Source organism: Suncus etruscus, chromosome 16 (assembly GCF_024139225.1).
Source record: "Suncus etruscus isolate mSunEtr1 chromosome 16, mSunEtr1.pri.cur, whole genome shotgun sequence".
NCBI lineage: Eukaryota > Metazoa > Chordata > Mammalia > Eulipotyphla > Soricidae > Suncus > Suncus etruscus.
The window spans coordinates 79514780-79534528 of NC_064863.1; the positions used below are offsets into that span (position 1 = coordinate 79514780).

A 19749-nucleotide genomic window follows, 5' to 3' on the forward strand; every position below is an offset into this window, starting at 1 on the left:
TGTCACAAGTCTGCTTCATTCTATAGTTTCATTACTCTGATTGTGTGCATGTCTCTGTGTGTGTGTGTGTAGAAAAAAACAGAAATGGGAGAAAGAAAGGAAGAGTAAAGAGGATGAAGGAAGGAGAGGGAGAGAAGGATAGTACAACAGGTAAGGCACTTGGTTTGCACAGGGGTGGGATAGGTTCTATACTCTGTAACCCATATGGTCTCTGAAGCACACCAGGAGGGATTGATTCTTCAGAGCAGAACAAAAAGTATCCCTGGAGCATTGCTGGTGTGGCCCATAGCCCCTCTTTTACTCCTCTTTAAAAAGGACAGGATGTTTGGGTTAAATGAACAACTGTTTTAGTGACAAAAATATATTGAGAATTCATTAGAAAAGATTATTCTTATATTACATTGTATTTATTCTTAAATTAAGATATATAAATTAAATTATACACACGTATAAAGTTTTTTCATGTGATTTTATATTTATACAAGATATATGTTTTAAAGGTATGTACCCCATATCAGAAAAGTGATACAATTATAGTTATTTATTTTACTGCAAAGGGTTTTGAAACAATATATGTGAAGAGATTTGATATAGTATTAGTGACTTGGAAAATGTCAGAAAATTATATATAAATTTTGTCAAACTGTTCTTGGTAACTTGATGTGATGTTAAGGAAATTATTTCAGACTTTCTATTAAATAACACAAGCAAACAAAGCATGATAGCTTAAAAATGTAAAACAAAAATAATTTTGACAACAGAAACTAAGTCTTATCAAAAGTGATTATTTGTGTTGTCAGATTTTTTAGGCCTTCATGTTATTCATTTTTGTTATTATTTTTAGAAAATGTGTGATTTGAATGATTTTTGTCCCAGGTTTTGATGTTTCTTTATTTGAAACAAGTTTCACATCATTTCAATATGTATAATGTGTTTATTCAATTTTTCTTTAGTAAAACTTTTGTAAAATTCTGAAAATAACCACTGAGTAAGATAGGAGAATGAATCATCGAATGAAAACACAGCATTACCTGTGAATGCATAATAATTCTGATGGCCACTATATCTTAAACATCAAATAGGGTATTGCTGAGGAAAAAAAAAGTGAATGCAGTAAACTGTACGTGTATTGGCCTCAATACAGTTTATGAAAAATTAAAATACTGATGATAGTTAACATATAAGTGTTTTTTCTACATGATAAACTCCCAAAGAGTTTAGGGACTTTCTTCATTGTTTAAAGTAATGAGATTTGCTCTTTTTTTAATACACTAGTTCAACTTTATTTAAATGGTGAAGTTGAAATTTACATATTTGTATATAACATATGACTTTCTGTGTCAAATGCATTTTAACTAGAGGAAAACTAGTGCCAACTATACCAAAAACATAAAAATTAAAAGAGGTTAACTCTCTTACCTCTCATTTCCTTTACTATCTTTCCTGATCAGGCCTTACTTCTGGCTTTGTGCTGAGGGATTACTCCTCATTGTGCTGTATATGTATGGGGTGAAGGAGGTGCCAAAATTGAACAAACTATATTATAGCTATAGTATCTCTTTAGCCCTAAAATTTATTTTCAAGAAAATTTTTACTTTTAAAAGTTAGGAATCAGTATGTACTTTAACCTCCATTACAAACTCTTTTTTGAAATTCACCAGAAAGGAAATCAATCCACATTATCTTAGCTTTCTTAAAAGCATATGTAAATTAAAAAAAATCACATAGTTCATTCCAATTTTATTGACAGCTCTTACTGCTTCTCTGGGATTTGAATGATTAAATATTTTAGCAGCCACATTGGTTGATGTTTCAGTAATGTCACTACCTCAGAAGGATATAAAAATTCAACAACTGTGAAAACAAGACCATAGAATTGTTTTCACTATTTTTTCTTACAAGGAAGTATGTGATTCCTCTGCTTATGAATTCACACCCTACCTATTTCCTTTGAAGGATTTAATTAACTAAAAATGTAAAAATGTTTCTGTGATTAGTGAATCTGAATACACAGATAATCTAAATTTGACATCTTGACTTATAGAGGACTTTATTAGGAAAACACTTTCAGACGTGCATGACTAGTAACAGATTTAAAAATATTTTTACTACTACTGTGATCGTTTAAACAAATTTTACTGAGAGCAAAAATACAAGTGATCATTTTGAAACATTAGAAGTGGAAATAATATTTTTCATGCTTTATTAGATGTGTGAATTTAAATTCATGTTTTTTTGTTTGTTTGTTTTTGGTTTTGGGGTCACACCCAGCAGCACTCAGGGGTTACTTCTGGGCATAGGCTAAGAAATTGCTCCTGGCAGGCTCATGGAACCATATGGAATGCTGGGATTCAAACCATCGTCCTTCTTTATGTAAGGCAAACCACCCTATCTATCCATACTACCTCTCTGGCCCCTAAATTCATGTTTTAGAATACTCAAGTGTGGGGGCCAGAGAGATAGCATGGAGGTAAGGTGTTTGCCTTTCATGCTGAAGGTCAGTGGTTCAAATCCCGGCATCCCATATGGTCCCCTGAGCCTGTCAGGAGTGATTTCTGAGCATAGAGCCAGGAGTAAACCCCTGAGCGCTACCGGGTGTGACCCAACCCCCCCCCCCCAAATAAAAGAATATTCAAGTGTGTTACATTGATCTTCAGGTCTGTCTTTTATTCCAGTATTATGCTGTTTTATAGTACACTTTAAATTTGGAGAAAGTGGTGTTTCCCATCTTTTCCCCAAGGATTGTGTTACCTTTTCATGGACATTTATTGTTCAAATGAATTTCAAGAATATTTGATCCACTTCTTTGAAAACATCTCATGGGTATCCTTTTAGGGAGTGCTACTACAGTAATTTGAGAAGTTTTATTAGTCATTAGTCCTCCCACCATGAGCAGGCTATCTATCTACATTCTAGTGTATCCTCTATTTCAGTGGTCGGCACCTGTGGCTCGCGAGCCACATGTGGCTCTTTACACTTTTAATTTGGCTCTTCTGTGGGCTGGGCAGCCGATCCAGGAGTCAGGACTCTGTTCTAGCCTCTGTCAGTGCCCGCCCTGTGTACTGCCTCCACACAGCTCCAGTCGGGTCATATGGTGAGGGGGGGGGGTGCGTGACTTTCTGTGTGACAAAGCTCCAGTCAGGTCATATGGTATGAGGGTTCATGACTTTCTGTCTGGAGCCGTGGGGTTGAGGCAGCATCCTCTCTCTGCACTACAGACTGAAGGGCAACAGAGGAGAGAGCCGTGTGTGGGTCAGTGGCTGCATGTGGTGCCTGATGAGTCACTGTCCAGGCTGTGCCCCGCCCCATCCCCTCCCCTGTGGGACAATATTTGTATTGGGGCCCTGTGAAGTCAGAGCTTAACACATTTTTTTTTTAATCTAGGAGCCAGCAAAATAAGTTAGTAGCCAGGTTCTGAGGTCAATATATAACAGTACCAGTGAGGACTATTTGAGTGAATCCTGCTTAAAATATCCATGATGAGCCTCACTAATTTTATATAACTATTTACACACACATAAGATTCCATATATGCGTCATCCACAAATCCCTCCATAACAGTGCGTCATCCACCGATAAATACCAGTGCATCTCCCACAGATAAATAACATGCGTCATCCACCACATAACAGTGTGTCATCCATAACAGTGTGTTATTCAATATTACTTCTTTTATGTGATTAAGGATGCCGTTTTTGTGTTGGTGGCTTTATTTTAAAATGAAACTTTTTATAGGTGCCCTGTTTGACATAGCTACAAAGAAAAAACAATGAAAAATGGAAGACGAAAGTTGTGAATTTAAAGTGGAATGGACCGAGTCTTTCGCATTTCAGAACATAAATGGCTTTCCAACCTGTCTTATTGCTAAAGAAAAATTGGTGCATAACAAAAAAATATAATTTGGAGAGACAGTTTACAACAAAACACTTGTCCTTTAGTAATAAATATCCTGTTGGTGACGCAAAGAAGAAAGCAGTTGAGGAACTTCTAAGAGTCAAGAAAAATCAAGTTCTGTGTTTAATCACTGGGTGCAATCTTCTAACTATGCCAATTTTGCAAGTTTTGCGGTTAGTCAAGAGATTGCTAAGAGAGGCAAACCATATACAGATGGCGAATACATAAAACAATGTTTTATAAGTGCATCAGAAGAGTTATTCAGGGATTTTAAGAACAAAGAAGAAATTCTAAAAAAAAAAAGTTAAAGATTTGCCATTGTCTGCTAAAAGAGTGAAGGATAGAATAGCCAAAATGTCTTCCAATATAACCAGCCAACAAGTTGATGATCTTAAAATGGTTTCAGCTATATCAATAGCAGTTGATGAGTCTTGTGACTTAAATGATACGGCTCAAGGGGCCGGAGGGATAGCACAGCAAATCCTGGCATCCCAAATCGTCCCTGAGCCTGCTGGGGGCAATTTCTGAGTGTAGAGCCAGGAATAACCCCTGAGCATTGCCGGGTGTGACCCAAAAACCAAAAAAAAAAAAAGTGACTCTCAAAACAAATTTTAATTGTGGTTTTGGTGAGATTTGGCTCAGTTGAAAAAAAAAAGGTTGTCGACCACTGCTCTATTTCTTTAAGTGATGTCTTCTAGTTTTCTTTCTATAGGTCTTTCGCCTTTAGTTAAGTTGACTCTGAGGTACTGGATTTTCTGAGATTTGATTGTGAATGGCATTGTTTGTATGTCTCTTTTATTATTTGTAAATGGAATAATCATGGATTTTTACAGCGTATAAGACAACTGGGCGTATAAGACAACCCCCTAATTTTGCAGTTAAAACATAGGTTTAGGCCTATATTTGCTATATAAGACAGAACATTCCTGTGCTGCAACTGTATCTTCCACATTAAGCCAATCACAACAAGCAAAGGTCCAAAGGTTCTACTGTAATAGACTTCCTCTCTGACTCTGGCCAATCTGAGCAGGCTTTTTACAGTGTAGATTCGGGTCCAGAACACTGTATAATTTGCATGCATAAAAAGCCTGCTTGGATTGGCTGAGTTAGAGAGGTGGTCCGAGCAGCCTTGCAGTGATTGGTGCAGTTGGAGAATTTGTTTTGTAGAAATATTCAGACAAATTTTGTTTATTGGCATATTGAAACATTTTTTGGGATATACTTGGCATATAAGACGACCCCCGATTTTTGGTTGACTATTTTTGTTTCAAAAGTCATCTTATACGTCGGGAAATACGGTATTAATTTTGTAGCCTGTCACTGTACTGTAAAATTGGATTGTTTCTAGCAGCTTTGTAGAATTTAGGATTTTCTAAGTATACTATCATATTATCTCCCAAGTACTAACCAGGCCCGAACCTCCTTAGCTTTTGAAATCAAATGAAATCCGGCACTTTCAGGGTGGTATAGCCATAGACTAGTATTATATTATCTACAAACAGTGAGAGCTTGATTTCTTCCTTTCCTATCTGGATGCCTTTGACATCTTATTCTTGTCTGATTGTTATGACAATTACTTAAGTATTTTATGGAATAGAAGACACAAGAGGGAAAAACCTTTTCTAGTGTCAGATCTTAAAAGAAAAGCTTTTAGTTTTATCTCATTTGGTATAATGTTTACCAGTGGCTTGTGGTAAATGGCCTTGACTCTTTGAGAACAGTTTCTTACATTCTCATCTTGTTGAGAGTTTTTATCATGAATGGTGTTGGACCTTGTAAAATGCTTTCTCTGTGTCTATTGATGCATATCTATTGATATGATAATATGATTTTTAATCCGTCTTTTATTGATAAACCATACATCTTTCAGAATTCTAGTTTTGACAGTATACAAATTTAACCACTTAATCACATGTAAGTTTTTTTTAAGTGAAGTCAATTTAAGCTTTCTTATGATTTTCATTAATAGTAAAATGAGCATAATGTATGTACTACTAATATGATCATGCTAAGAGTAAAATTAGGTATAAATAATTCAAATGTTCAGTAAATATAATTTATTTATTTATTTATTTATTTATTTGGTTTTTGGGCCACACCCGGTAACGCTCAGGGGTTACTCCTGGCTATGTGCTCAGAAGTTGCTCCTGGCTTGGGGGACCATATGGGACACCGGGGGATTGAACCGCGGTCCGTCCAAGGCTAGTGTAGGCAAGGCAGGCACCTTACCTTTAGCGCCACCACCCGGCCCCAATTTTTTTTTTTTATTTTTAATGGTTGCAAGAAAGTATTTGTTTTTAAGTCTGCCTCAAAGTTTACTTTAATGTATACTTTTCTTTATATTATTTATATATTTGGGATGATCTTAGGAAACAAAATAAAAAATCTTCTGGACATGATACCTTCAATTATTTCTTGTAGTCTTGTAACTTTAACCTTTTTTTAATGTACATAACCCAGTTTTCTTCTAAAGCACCGTATTTATCGAGTATAACACGCATCCATGTATAATGCGCACCCCTGATTTTCGATTAAAAATCGGTACGAAATTCTGTTTCACACCAAGCATTGTAATTGACCAAAAAAAAAAAAGTTTAACACATGCGGCCATGATAAAAATCACTTATTGACAATGTAAGCTGGTATAAACACAATACTGAAATAAAATTACTGGTAACAATATTTATTTAAAATGCTTCAAAGCCAGATTCATCATCAGATACACTAAAGAGTTGTTTCCAATTCTTCTCGAGTTAATTTTTTATCAGTGTCCCAGTTGGCAGGAACATCTGCGTCTCCAGTTTCTTCGCTTTCTTCTGAGTCTGAATTCCACAGTTGGTGGTCTTCTGTGCCGTCCGTTTGATTGCTGATGCCTGTCGTCCAAAAACTCTTGATAATCATTTCATTTGATATGTTTTCCCATGATGTTTAAACCAAACCACGATGTCAGGAGAGATAGGCCAGGTTTCTTGAGCCCGGAAAAAGCACAGTGCGAACTCATAATTCGCCTGCAACCGCATTGGACCTGCCGCCACTGCCACCCCATCCCAGCCCTCATTTATAATGCACAACCAAACTTTTATTTCTTTTTTCGGTAGAAAATTTTGCGTATTACACTTGAATAAATAAGGCACATAAATCTCTCCTGCAGTAGTCCAGATGCACATATCTGACTTAAGAATTTCACTGAGGGGCCGGAGTGGTAGCACAAGCAATAAATAGGGTGTTTGCCTTGCCTAGGATGGACCAAGGTTCGATCACCCAGTGTCCCATATGGTCCCCAAGAAGTGGTTTCTGTGCGCATAGCCCTGAGCATCACTGGGTGTGGCCAAAAAAACAAAACAAAACAAAAAAAGAATTTCACTGATCCTTGTATAAGTGAGGGGAACCAAGTTTGCTAAAATAACTGTATTAAGTGAGAGAAGTTAAGTGAATTAACTTCGGACTGAAATGAGCGAAATGAGTGAGATTGCCTATTCTATCCTACTACAGGGTAAAAAAGAATTTCACTGATTCATCTATTAGATCCCTGAAAACAGTCTTTAGTCCTTAACCCCTGAAAACTTTCTTTCACTCGATCTTAGAAACTGATGAGTAATTTGGTAATTTGACCTTTTGTTTTATATGAAAACAGTACCACAAGTGCTTACCGAAAACAAAGCAGGCTGATTTACATTTCTGTACTTGACATAATTCTGGTAGTTAAAATGAAGTACAAATACACTGTCATATTTTCCTTTGCAAACTGAATTTTGAACCCTTGCCTGTTTCCCAGTATCATTAAACTTGCAAATGGGCAAGAATATATATTTACCATGGTCTTACTGTGATAAAAACAATTCTAAGTTGTGAAAATGAGCGGTGACTGTGTAAGAAGTAAAAGTAATAATGTTATCTGTTAATGAAATTATCATAGTGCTAAAGCACACATTTCAAATTTTATTCCTAAATTAATCATTGCCATTAACAAAAAGTTAAAAAAATTACACTTTAATGCAATTAGTATTTTTTATTTATAATGTATTTGCAAATGACTCTTCTCCAGTATATTTCTTCCTGATACTAGAGCAGATTGGACATCGGTTGATATGGCATCTCATTTCTTTTACTATAAAGCTCCCTAAAATCACCCCCATAGACTTCTATGTCTCTTACCTCTGGCTTTAGACGTCTCACTAAAAGAAAAGTGAAGTAGGTAGAGTGAATTATATCAAGATATACTTTATCCTTAAAGTCTTTATAGATTCATCTTAACTTGGATGGACTGAAGTTGAGTGTAATCTGTGATTAGAACAGTGCTTGTGAGGATAATCCTCAAAATACCATGTTCCATAGTAAATTAAAAACAAAACTATTTATTTTATTTTTCTGTGTAATTTCTTTTCTTTTTTCTTTCTGCAATACCAGGTTGATGCGTGGAAAGGACAGAGCAAGTTCCTATTCCAGTTCCTGGTGCCAAAAATCCATTTAATATTTTGTCGTCAGATAGACGACGTATCAGATATTAAACTGCTAAGAACAGATACTACACTTGATCTTAGCCAAAAGGCCGAGAAGCGATTTCTGTGTAATTTCAACTATTTCTGTTGTCCTAAAAAATGTTTGTGTTTGGGGGATCGAGTGATAGCATAGTGGTAGGGTGTTTCCTTGCACACTGCCAATTAGGGACAGACCCAAGTTCGATCTCTGCCACCCCATATGGTACCTGGAGCCTGCCAGCAGTGATTTCTGAGTGCAGAGCCAGGAGTAACCCTGAGCACTGCCAGGTTTCGCCCCAAAACAACAAAACTACCACAACAAAATGTTTGTTTTTGCTATTTCTATCTTTTTATAGTGAGATATTAACTCATAGTCCAAAGTATTTTTACCCAAAAGCACTGCTCTATTGTTAACTATTTTAAATTTATCAGTAAATATTTTTGTTCCATTTTATTTCAGTATTAAAGAGACTGAAAACATTCATTGTATCCTCATACTGAGAAAGATTTAATAATATATAAGTCTCTTAAAATAGTAGACATCTATCTTCTGATGCTTTAGTTTATTTCAGTAAGCTTTAACTTTACGAGACAATTTAGAATTAAGAGTTATCTTCCAACTAGAAAACCAGGATAATAGGCCGGAGATGATATAAACAAAAAGGACCTAGACATATAAAAAGTAGTAGAAATAATCTGTTCTGGTGGGGATATGGTGAAAAGGAAGTTTTGTTCACTGTTATAGGAATGTTGTCTGGTTCCACCTCTGTGGAAAACGGTGTAGTCTTCAGTAAACTTAGAATTGAGCTGCATGTGCCCCATTAATTTCACTTTTGGATTTCTACCACAGGACTTAAAGAAATCATTCAAAAGGAAAAAATGCACACCTCAACCCAGGTGTTTAATCATAGATGAGTGGATTATGAAAAGCTGCAGGTTGGCACAGTTGTGTGGAAATTGAGACATTCTCTTGTGGGTTGGGCCTTTGGGCATAAAGGGACAACATATATGCCGTTTTGCTTGTCCAGGTTTTTGGGAAAGGGAAGTTTGCTTGACATACTCAACTGCTCAGAGAAGTTTGCCATTTAAAATTTTGATAACTGAAACACAACCACAAACGTGTTTGTAATCACAGTGCTTAAATAAAGATCTTTAAAAAATTTAAAAAACTTAATGCCAACACAATTCTTTTTGAAAAGGTTTCATGTTCACTAGAGTATGTTCAAAGCTTAAAGTATGCCTGGCCCAGGTATGGAGTTAGTTTTAATTAAAAGAATTTATTGATATCCTATAGTGCTTTTGATAATAGTTTTCTCGTGCATAATTTCAACACCACATCTATTACCAGTGTGTACTCTTCATTCCTAAGGATCACAACACTTCACCCTCTAAATGCCTCCTTCTGTCATGTGGATCAACTCGTTCTTTATATTGTCTTTGGACTTTTGCTGTTACTTTGCTGTGTATTTTTAAATCCCAGATTAGAGATCTGTAGAGCATATTCTGTATCTATTCCTTTCCTTCTAACTGACTTCACTCAGCCTATTATCCGTGAATTCTATCCATATTGTTTTCAAGTTGAATGATTTTGTTCTTTCTTAGGTCTGCAATATTCTTAGGCCTGATTTATTCATCTATTTTGGCCATTTGGGTTGTGTCATATCTTGGCTATTAGACTGAGTGTGGCAATGAATATATGTATGCATATATCCTCTGAAACCAATATTTTTGTGTTTGGGGGATGGATGCCAAGAAGTGGTATCACTAGACGTATATGCTAGTATTATTCTTTTGTTTTGAATGCAGCTCAGGTGTAGTATTTATGGAAAGTAATATAGTTGTCTCAATAAAATTAATTGAAAATGGAGCTGTGAATTTCAAATACAGAACTAGGTTAGCAGAAGGTAGGAGAGGAGAGGTGATAAAAGGTAAGAGGAAGTCCAGTGAGTTGGTAATATGTCCTTTGAAACTATGAGCAATTGTATGAAATTATAATCCTAATCCTGGAGCTTTAATATTGCTGGTAGGATGTTTGCATGCTGCTGATCCAGCATGTATTGATTGATCCCTCACACCCAATGTAGTCCCCTAAGCATTATCAGAAATGATACCTGAGCGTAGAGCTGAGAGTAAACCCTGATATTGCAGCTATGGCCCTAAGAGAATCAAAAATATCATGATTCTATAACATCTACAATCATGTTGTAAAATTTTCTTAGCTTAATTAAAATAATATATGATAATTGAATATAAATGAGCTTGATTTAGATACTGCATGTCTAGAAAATGCATTAATATTATCAAAGCAATAATAAAAGATCTATAGTTATATTAGATTCATTGTATAAGATTATATATTACCTTTTTTTAAAATTTATTACTTTTTATATATATTATGAGTATAAATTCAAATTGATTAAAATGCTAGAGTGTGGACCCATGTCATTTTCTGTTTTTGTTTTTCTGGTTTTGGAATCACACTTGTGGTGCTAAGTGGTTATTTCTGGCTTTGTGCTCAGAACTTACTCTTGCAGGCTTGAGGGAACACATGGGTTCCGACCTGCTGTACTATCACTCTGGCCCCCGGACCCAAGTAATTTTTAATCAGTTGAATTTCATAGAATACATATATAATCACTACTGTTTCAACTTATGCCAGAGTGTAAATTTCTTGAAAAATTAATTTTAATTAAATTGTTTTGTTTATATAATTACCATTTTTTTCAATGTACTTATTTACATGTAAATAGAACCTTATTTTCTATAACTTTTTAAATACCATATTTTTCGGCGTATGAGACAACTTTTTAACCCATAAAAAAACTTCTTAAAAGTTGGGAGTCGTCTTATACGCAGGTATACAGCATCCTGAAACTTACTCCAGCTTCCGGGGACGAGTGTTCCAACTCCTCTTACCACTGCATCCCTTCCAGCTGCCAGACCTCATCACTCAGTCCTCTACTTATCCTGATTAATCTTTCAGGGCACACAGAGTAGCTGAGTGACCGAGTGCTGCATCCCATTGAGCCTCCGAGTGTTATCGGTGGTATGGGGTTTTCCTGTGCTCAAATCTTATATTTTAACGAAAAGTAGGGGGTTGGCTTATACACCTAATCATCTTATATGCCAGAAAATATGATAGTTTTTTTTTTAAATTTAATGAATGGGAAGAAAAGGAAAAAAAAAGAGCTAAATACCCAGGCCAAAGTCAATGACAGTAGAATCAAGAGAGCAAACTTTTAACAAGCTAAATACAAAATGGACCTGTTTCACGGGTAGACAAGGCAGGTAAGTATGGAAGTACGGGATGCATGCTGGGAACTCTGGTGAAAGGAAGTCAACAGTGGTGGTGGGACTGTCTCTAATTTACTGCCACTGTACATGCCTGAACAACAATTATGAAGGACTTGTAATTCACAATGGTCTCGATAAATAATTTTAAGGATCATAATGCTAATTTATTGGTGGTTTTATTTTTGATTTATGGTTGATATAAGTAGATAAATATTTCTTAACAACATTTCATTCTGAAACTTAATGAGAAAAAATGAATGTAAATTCCATGTTTGTATAACCCTCCCTCTTTTGAAGACTTTTTCTACTATATTCTACTACTGTATTCTATATACTTTATGTGTTTTCTTGTATTCTGGACTGTAGCATATCAGGCTGCTGAATTTCTAGATTGAATGCTAGTTAAGTGTTTCAGACCAGATATGTGCATAATTTCCCAGAATGTATTTAAACTATCGTTATATCTAATGTTTGGAAAATTCATGAATATAAATATCACTTGAGCAGATTCTTACTTGTCTGTACTTGCTATTTTTAAATTGCTCCAAGGATAGCTCTAGGGGTCTTTCTAAGTTTGAAATGAGAAGTATATATATAATTTTTTGTTGTTGTTGTTGGATTTTGGGCCACATCCAGTGATGCTCAGGGGTTACTCCTGGCTCTGCGTTCAGAAATCGCTCCTGGCTGGGGGGAAACACTGGGAGATCGAACTGAGGTCTGTCCTAGTTTAGCATGTGCAAGGCAAATTCCCTATCGCTTGTGCCACTACTCTGGCCCCTAGAAGTGTATTTTTATTTTTATTTTTATTTATTTTTATTTTTTTTGGTTTTTGGGCCACACCCGTTTGACGCTCAGAGGTTACTCCTGGCTATGCGCTCAGAAATTGCCCCTGGCTTGGGGGGACCATATGGGACACCGGGGGATCGAACCGCAGTCCATCCTACGCTAGCACTTGCAAGAGAGACACCTTACCTCTAGCGCCACCTTCCCGGCCCCTAGAAGTGTATTTTTAAATACTTATTTTTACCAGACTTTTCCCCATGTGTACTTATTTAGTTTCTGTTTTTCTGTCCTTCTGTTTCTATATCTATCTCCATGCCTCTCCTTATCTTCTGCTTACATTTTTCCCAGATAATTAAGATTTAGATATCCATTCAAGAGTTTTAACTACAGTTTCTTGTAATTGTCATTGATATCTTCATACATATAAAATGTGAACCAATTATTGAAGCACAGATGTAAAAATTTTTCTTTTTTTTTTTTTTTTTTTTTTTTTTGGTTTTTGGGCCACACCCGGCATTGCTCAGGGGTTATTCCTGGCTGTCTGCTCAGAAATAGCTCCTGGCAGGCACGGGGGACCATATGGGACACCGGGATTTGAACCAACCACCTTAGGTTCTGGATCGGCTGCTTGCAAGGCAAACACCGCTGTGCTATCTCTCCGGGCCCAGATGTAAAAATTTTTCACTGAATCATTTATGAAACACTTCTTTTACTTATAATGAAAATTTGTTTAGCAACAATGGAATTTTAAAATAAATTACTGGTCTTCTGTGTTTATACAGTATGTATCTATGATTGCTTAAGAAATTTTCTGAAAATAGAGTGACTAAAAATAGTGAACATTCTATATTTTCATAATTCTTGTGGGTTCTGAATATCAAGAAGCACAGCAGGGAGACTTTTCTGTGTATGGTATATAAGCCCTTTATTGAATTTTAAAACCTTTCACTCACTTTCAGTTTTTGTTGACTATTCCCACTTTAGGATCTTTATGACTAGCAGACCAGGAATTCCTCGTAAACTTGATTTCTTTATAACCTGTTGTGGATCACAGGTGCTAGTTTCCTAAGAGAAACCCAGATGAAAGGCAAAGGGATTTTTGTGACCTCGTCCTGAGAGTTTTACCACATTTCTTCCACCACATGTTTCTCCATTCACAAATGTTCACAAAGATTCAAAGGAAGAGAACTAAAACCCATCTACACAATTGGAATCTCAAACCATGCGGAAAGGGGATATATGTTGGGGTGGATATATTTTTAAAAGTAGCCTTGCAGTTTTTATTAGTTTTGCAACTGGAAATATGTGGGATATCTCAAGTAATGCATCTTCTTCAACATTATTACCAGGTTCTCAAGCATAGCCAGCATCGCCTTGATATTCTTTTTTTTTTTTTTTTTTTTTTTGCATTGATGTTCTGATCAGCTAATTTTACTGGTACTGGCCCTGAGCCTTGAGTTCTGCCAGGCATTCTATCAAGGTATTTAAAATGGGAATCCTGTAAATGTTAAGATAGAAAACATGCACCTTCTGATTGAGTGACTCAGACATGGGTTATGATGAGGCCATGCAAGCATTATATGTGGGACAATGCCTGTAGATGTATGTCACAAGGCTACATCTGGTATTCTAGTTTCCTCTAGTATAGTATTGATGCAAATGTGGAGGACACCTGATCTGTGACATTGTGATCAGTATCTATATTTTATAGATTAAGAAAATTTGGTCAAGTGTTTAATATCAGATATTAGAAATAGCTTTGTGTGGGACTGGAGAGATAACATGGAGGTATGGCATTTGCCTTTCATGCAGAAGGTTGGTGGTTCCAATCCAGCATCCCATATGGTCCCCTGAGCTTGCCAGGAGTGATTTCTGAGCGTATAGCCAGAAGTAACCCCTGAGCGCCACCAGGTGTGACTCAAAAACAAAACAAAACAAAACAAAACAAAAAAGAGCTTAGTGTGACTATTATTTTCTAAGGCTCTCATTATTTCTATGTGTATATTTGATGTATGTAGCTTGATCATTATGAATTTTTGCTGGAGTCTTTAGTAAGGTTTTCAGTGTATGCTTGTGCATTCCATGTCATAAGTGATGATTTATTTGTTTTCAATGTAAATCCCTTAAATAATGTTTTCTTTTATGGTTGCTATGGTGGGGACTTCCAAAACTTGTGAGTGGTGATAGTGGGCATACTTGATTTTTGCTTGATTTCAGGAGGAAAGCTCTCAGTTTTTCACTGCTAAATATAATATTGACTGTGGGTTTATTGTAGAAGGTTATTACTGTCTTGAAGTATGTTTTTCTATCCTTATTTTATTATATTTTATTATGAATAGATGTGGGATTTTTTCAAAAGACTTCTGTGTAATTGATATAACCTTATGATTTTTATCTTCTTTTTCATTGGTAGAGTATATACTCATTGATAGAGTATATATATATATATATATTCATTGTGTATATTGAACTTTTTGCATCCTTGGTTGCAAAATTGATCCTGTTGTATTTCATCCTTTTGATTTATGCTGAAGTGGGTTTGGTAGGATTTTGAGGATTTCTGCTTCCATGTTCATAGGGATATTAATCTATCATTCTCTTGTTTAAGTATCATCTCCTTTTTTTATTAAGGTAGAGTAGGCTACATAGAACCTATTATGGAGGATTTCTGTTTTCTCAATATTTTGGAAGAACTAGAATATAGGTATTAAGCATTTGAAGTATTGGTCAAACTCATAAATGCATTAATCTGGACTTGAGCTTTTATTGGGGGGAGGGCGAGACTAAGTCTCCATTACTTTACTTGGCATATCAAAATTTAGATTTTTGTTCAATTTTAGGAATGTGTATGATTCTGAGAATCTTTTGCTATTATTATTTCTTTCAGTTTTTGGGCCACACCGGGCAGCACTCAGGGATTATTCCTGCTCTGTGCTCAGAAATCGCTCCTGGGAGGCTCAGGGGACCATATGAGATGTCAGGAATAGAACCCGGGTCTGTCCGGAGTTGGCCACATGAAAAGCAAACGCCCTGTCACTGTGCTATCATGCCAGCTCCAATTTTACGTTTCTTTTTGATTTTTTAGTTTTGTGCATATCCTTTTATGATATATTTTATTTATGAGTTATCTTTATTTCCCCCTATCATTTAGGGGCATTTTCCAGCAAGGGAAAGGAGATATGAATTCTTTTACTGCAAGGAATTATACTCTAACAAACTAAGAAGTTTAGAATTGTATTCTTCCCATTGAGACTAGATAGGAACACAACTTTATCAATACACTGATGTTTGTGTTAAATAATACTGACAGAGAACTCGGGCCCACTTGGAATTCTAGCTACATATGAAATAATCATTTGGTATTGCTTTAAGCTGTTGAATTTGTGTTAACTTGTTATGGAGTGAGATTAACTAATTGACTGCCAATAATTAAAAAAGAGGAAGCGATAGCTGTTGAGATTGCTTGAAAGCCAGAGAGCATGTTTTGTCTGTTGTAGCCCTGGGCTTAGTTGTTGTCATTGTGTCATAAGACCTGGAAAAGGCCGTGAGCACTGTTCTAGGAGTGTCCCAATCATCACTAGTTGTGATCTAATTATATTAATAAATATGGTAATAAAAATAAAATGAATCAAGGTTATAAATAAAATAAAAATAACTAGGAAAGGGGCCAGGATGATAGCACAGTAGGTAGAGCATTTACTTTGCATGCAGCTGACAAGCATTTGGTTTCAGACATCCTATATGGCCCCCTGTGCAGGAGAAATTTCTGAATATAGTTAGGAGTAACCTCTGAGCACTGCTGACTGTGGCTCAAAACAAAACAAAACAAACAAAACAAACAAGCAAAAATTAAAGAAAAATGTTTGGATACAAGTAAGAAATAACAAGCTGCTACTGTGTTTGAAAGAATGAAAATTAGTACAATCAATTGAGTAAACTGAAAATATCCACTAAAAATGAACATGATATAGATGCACACTTATGGTGGCTTGAAATTTTTATACTATAAATCTATTTGTGTATTAAAAACAAAAAATGCTCAAGAAGTGTTGTAGACATTATTACAAATCTACCAGAAGCAAGTGCAGTCCCCATTATAAATAAACTATATAGTCAATGTTTGTGGTATAATTATGTAATGGAAATCTAAGAAGGAAAGATACCATGATGGTATATGCATGAACCTTTCAAATGTATGTTGAATGAGATGTTTCCCATAAGAAAATATAATCTAATTTATTTGTATGGTCTTAGATACAGGTAAAATAACATGGTTTTATAAACAACAAAAATACTTAAGTTTTAAAAAAGTATATTATGATTGCTCTTTTTAAAATCATGATACTGGGGCTGGAGAGATAGCACAGTGGTAGACCTTTGCTGTGCACACAGCTGACCCAGAATGGACAGTGGTTTGAACCCCGGCATCTCACATTGTACTCTGTGCCTGCCTGGAGCGATTTCTGAGCACAGAGTCAGGAGTAACTCCTGCACACCACTGGGTGCAAAACACCCCCCAAAAACAACATGATGCCAATTTAGTAGGTGTATTAATTTTGCAAAGATTAAATCTGCTGTTATAATTTTTATATTTCTAATCTATTAGTGAAAATATTTTGTTTGTTTGTTTTGCTTTTTGGTCTTTGGGTCAGACCCGGCAGCGCTCAGGGATTACTCCGGGCTCTGTGCACAGAATTAGCACCTGGCAGACTCGGGTGACCATATGGGATGCTGGGATTCAAACCACCGTCCTTATGCATGCAAGGCAAATGCCTTACCTCCATGCTATCTCTCTGAAAATGTTATTTTTAGTTAAGGAATATAAAGTGTTGATAACACATTTTACACTTTTAGTGTTAAAAAAATGGAAGAATCCATAAGTTCATAGAGCTAGTGTGTAGAATTGCTTGGGATAAAAATAATAAGGTCAAGTTAATGATAATTTACATCTTCGTAAAAGTATCTGATATATTTAAAAGAAAATAGAAAGGAAAAGTGAAAATATTTGAAAATTATTTTGACTTTTACAAATAATACTTTGTGTATTTTTAAATAACAGTTTGCCGTGAAGATTCATACCACTCTGTAGTCTCATGTGCTGCTGTAGTTCTCACTCCTATAGAACCAACAACAGAAATGAAGAACAGAGAAGAACTTCAATTTCCTGAACCTTCCAAACAGTAAGTTTTTGTGTGATTTAAATGCTTTTGTAAAACTGATCACATAATGGATCAAAGTAGACTTCTCATAAATTGTCATTTGTAATGAGTGTGTTAATACCAGAATGTCAAGAGAATAGAGGCTAACTTTGTACATTTAAAAATAGTACTCAGAGGTTAAATTACAATGGACTTGCCTTGCAGACAAATAATCTGGTTTTGATCGCAAGAACCCCATGTAGTCTATGCCTAAGCCCCATCAAGACTCATCTCAAATACAGAGCCCAAGTAACAATCGTTTGTCCACAGGCTAAAATAAAAAAAATAAGTGTGTGCAAGGCTAAAATCATAATAATAATAATAATAATAATAATAATAATAATAAGTAGAAGTAGTAGTAGTAGTAGTAGTAGTAATTAAAAATGTGGCCATAGCAATGGCAAAAGTGGTAGGGTATGTGCTAACCTAGGACAGACCGTAGTTCATCCCCTGGCCTCCCATATAGTTTCCCAGTGATTTCTGAGTGCATAGCTGGAAGTAACCCCTGAGGGTCACTGGGTGTGGCCCAAAAACCAAAAAAAAAAAAAATCAGGGGCCTCAACAATAGCACAGCAATAGGGTGTTTGTCTTGCTCACAGGTGACCCAGGACGGACCTGGGTTCTATTCCCGGCATTCCAGGAGCCAGGAGTGATTTTTTGAGTGCATAGCCAGGAGTAAACCCTGAGGATCCTTATATGGTAGAGTCCAAAAACCAAACTAAATAAATAAACAAAAGAATGATTATTATTATACTACCTCAGTGAATAACTTCTGTTTTCTGGTTTTATGTACTTGAAACTACATACTGTTTCATTTTTATATTTTTTGGTGGAGATTTAAGTTCTAGTTTTATGCTTAATCTAAAAAATTACTTTAAATAGTAAAAATAATTTATAACAGTGTGATTGTGGACACATCTTTTGATTGTTTATACTTCAATGACTTAAAATGTGAGGCTTTCAAAACAGACTTATTGATTTAATGTTGGTTTGCCTTTTACTAAACAATAAAATTTATTATTTAAAATACCTTCTTTTCAATTATCACAGCTTAATACTTTATATATTTGTGTTGACATATTTTGCCATTTAAATAGTTAAATTTGTTGAAACTCTATTGTATTTTGAATAAATCATAGATTTTTGAGACCAAGGATAATTGATTTTTAATAATGTAGGTTTTTCATCTCAAAATATTAGATTAGCAGGTGTTTTTTTCTACTTTTATGTTAAATGGAAAGGGAGATCCCACATGATGTTGCAGTGGAAAGTGTCATATGTTATTAAAGGTTTCACTTTGGAAACTAGGTGACATAGGATGTTGTAAAACATTTTTTGCCCTAACTTATGAAACCAGATAGGAGTTTTTTTTAATGTACCTAATATTTTCAACTGGCTTTCAGCGTATCATTTAATAGTCATTTTTTCTCTTGAGGTTTCTTCTCAGATCAACACAAGACAAACTTTCCTGGAACATAAAAGTGTCTAAAATTCTTTGTGAAGTTATTAAGATGATCCTTAAATGTCACATTCAATAATATGGAAATCAAATATAGAATTATGTGTATTTGGTTGTAAAAAGATATTCAGTGTTAATATTCTTATAATAGAAAAAAGAAAACTAAGCAATTTTTGTCATTTACTTTTATTATATATATAGAGTCTACAAGTGAATGCAGTTGACTTTTAGATTCTAAGTGGATTTTGTTGGGAACAGTCAAATGTATTGTACTGCAATGTGTCATGAGTTTATATAAATTGCATATTTAAAAATTTGATAGTAAATGCTTTCAGCTAACTCTCTGTGACAGAACTAATTGGATAGACATTGGATAGAGCACTTTCCTTGCATGCAGATGATTAATATGATCCCCAGTACCCCATATTATGATTTTTTGATCTCAACCAGTAGTGATTCTTGAGTGCAGAGCCAGGAGTAACACTTGAACTAGGCTGAGTGTGGACCAAATACAAGCAAACACATAGAAAGTTAAGATATAGCAGCCTCATTAATTTATTAAAATTTTACTTTTGCCAGTCATTAGTTATTGCACGATTATGTCTTCTTTATTAAGAGAAACGCTTTTAACTGACTATGTTTA

The 19749-nt window shown here is 35.3% G+C and overlaps 1 protein-coding gene and 1 non-coding gene across 2 annotated transcripts in view; one reads left to right on the plus strand and one right to left on the minus strand.

The window, feature by feature from the left end:
- CCSER1 (coiled-coil serine rich protein 1) overlaps positions 1–19749 on the plus strand; it is an 809928-nt gene that overhangs the window by 77557 nt on the left and 712622 nt on the right. The window contains exon 4 of the mRNA XM_049790093.1: positions 17509–17629. Within this exon, the coding sequence (XP_049646050.1) occupies positions 17509–17629 (121 nt within the window). The remainder of the gene's footprint in view (positions 1–17508; positions 17630–19749) is intronic.
- LOC126032842 (U2 spliceosomal RNA) lies at positions 8266–8455 on the minus strand. Its single transcript, XR_007504018.1, has one exon. It is a non-coding gene; the product is annotated as a U2 spliceosomal RNA (small nuclear RNA).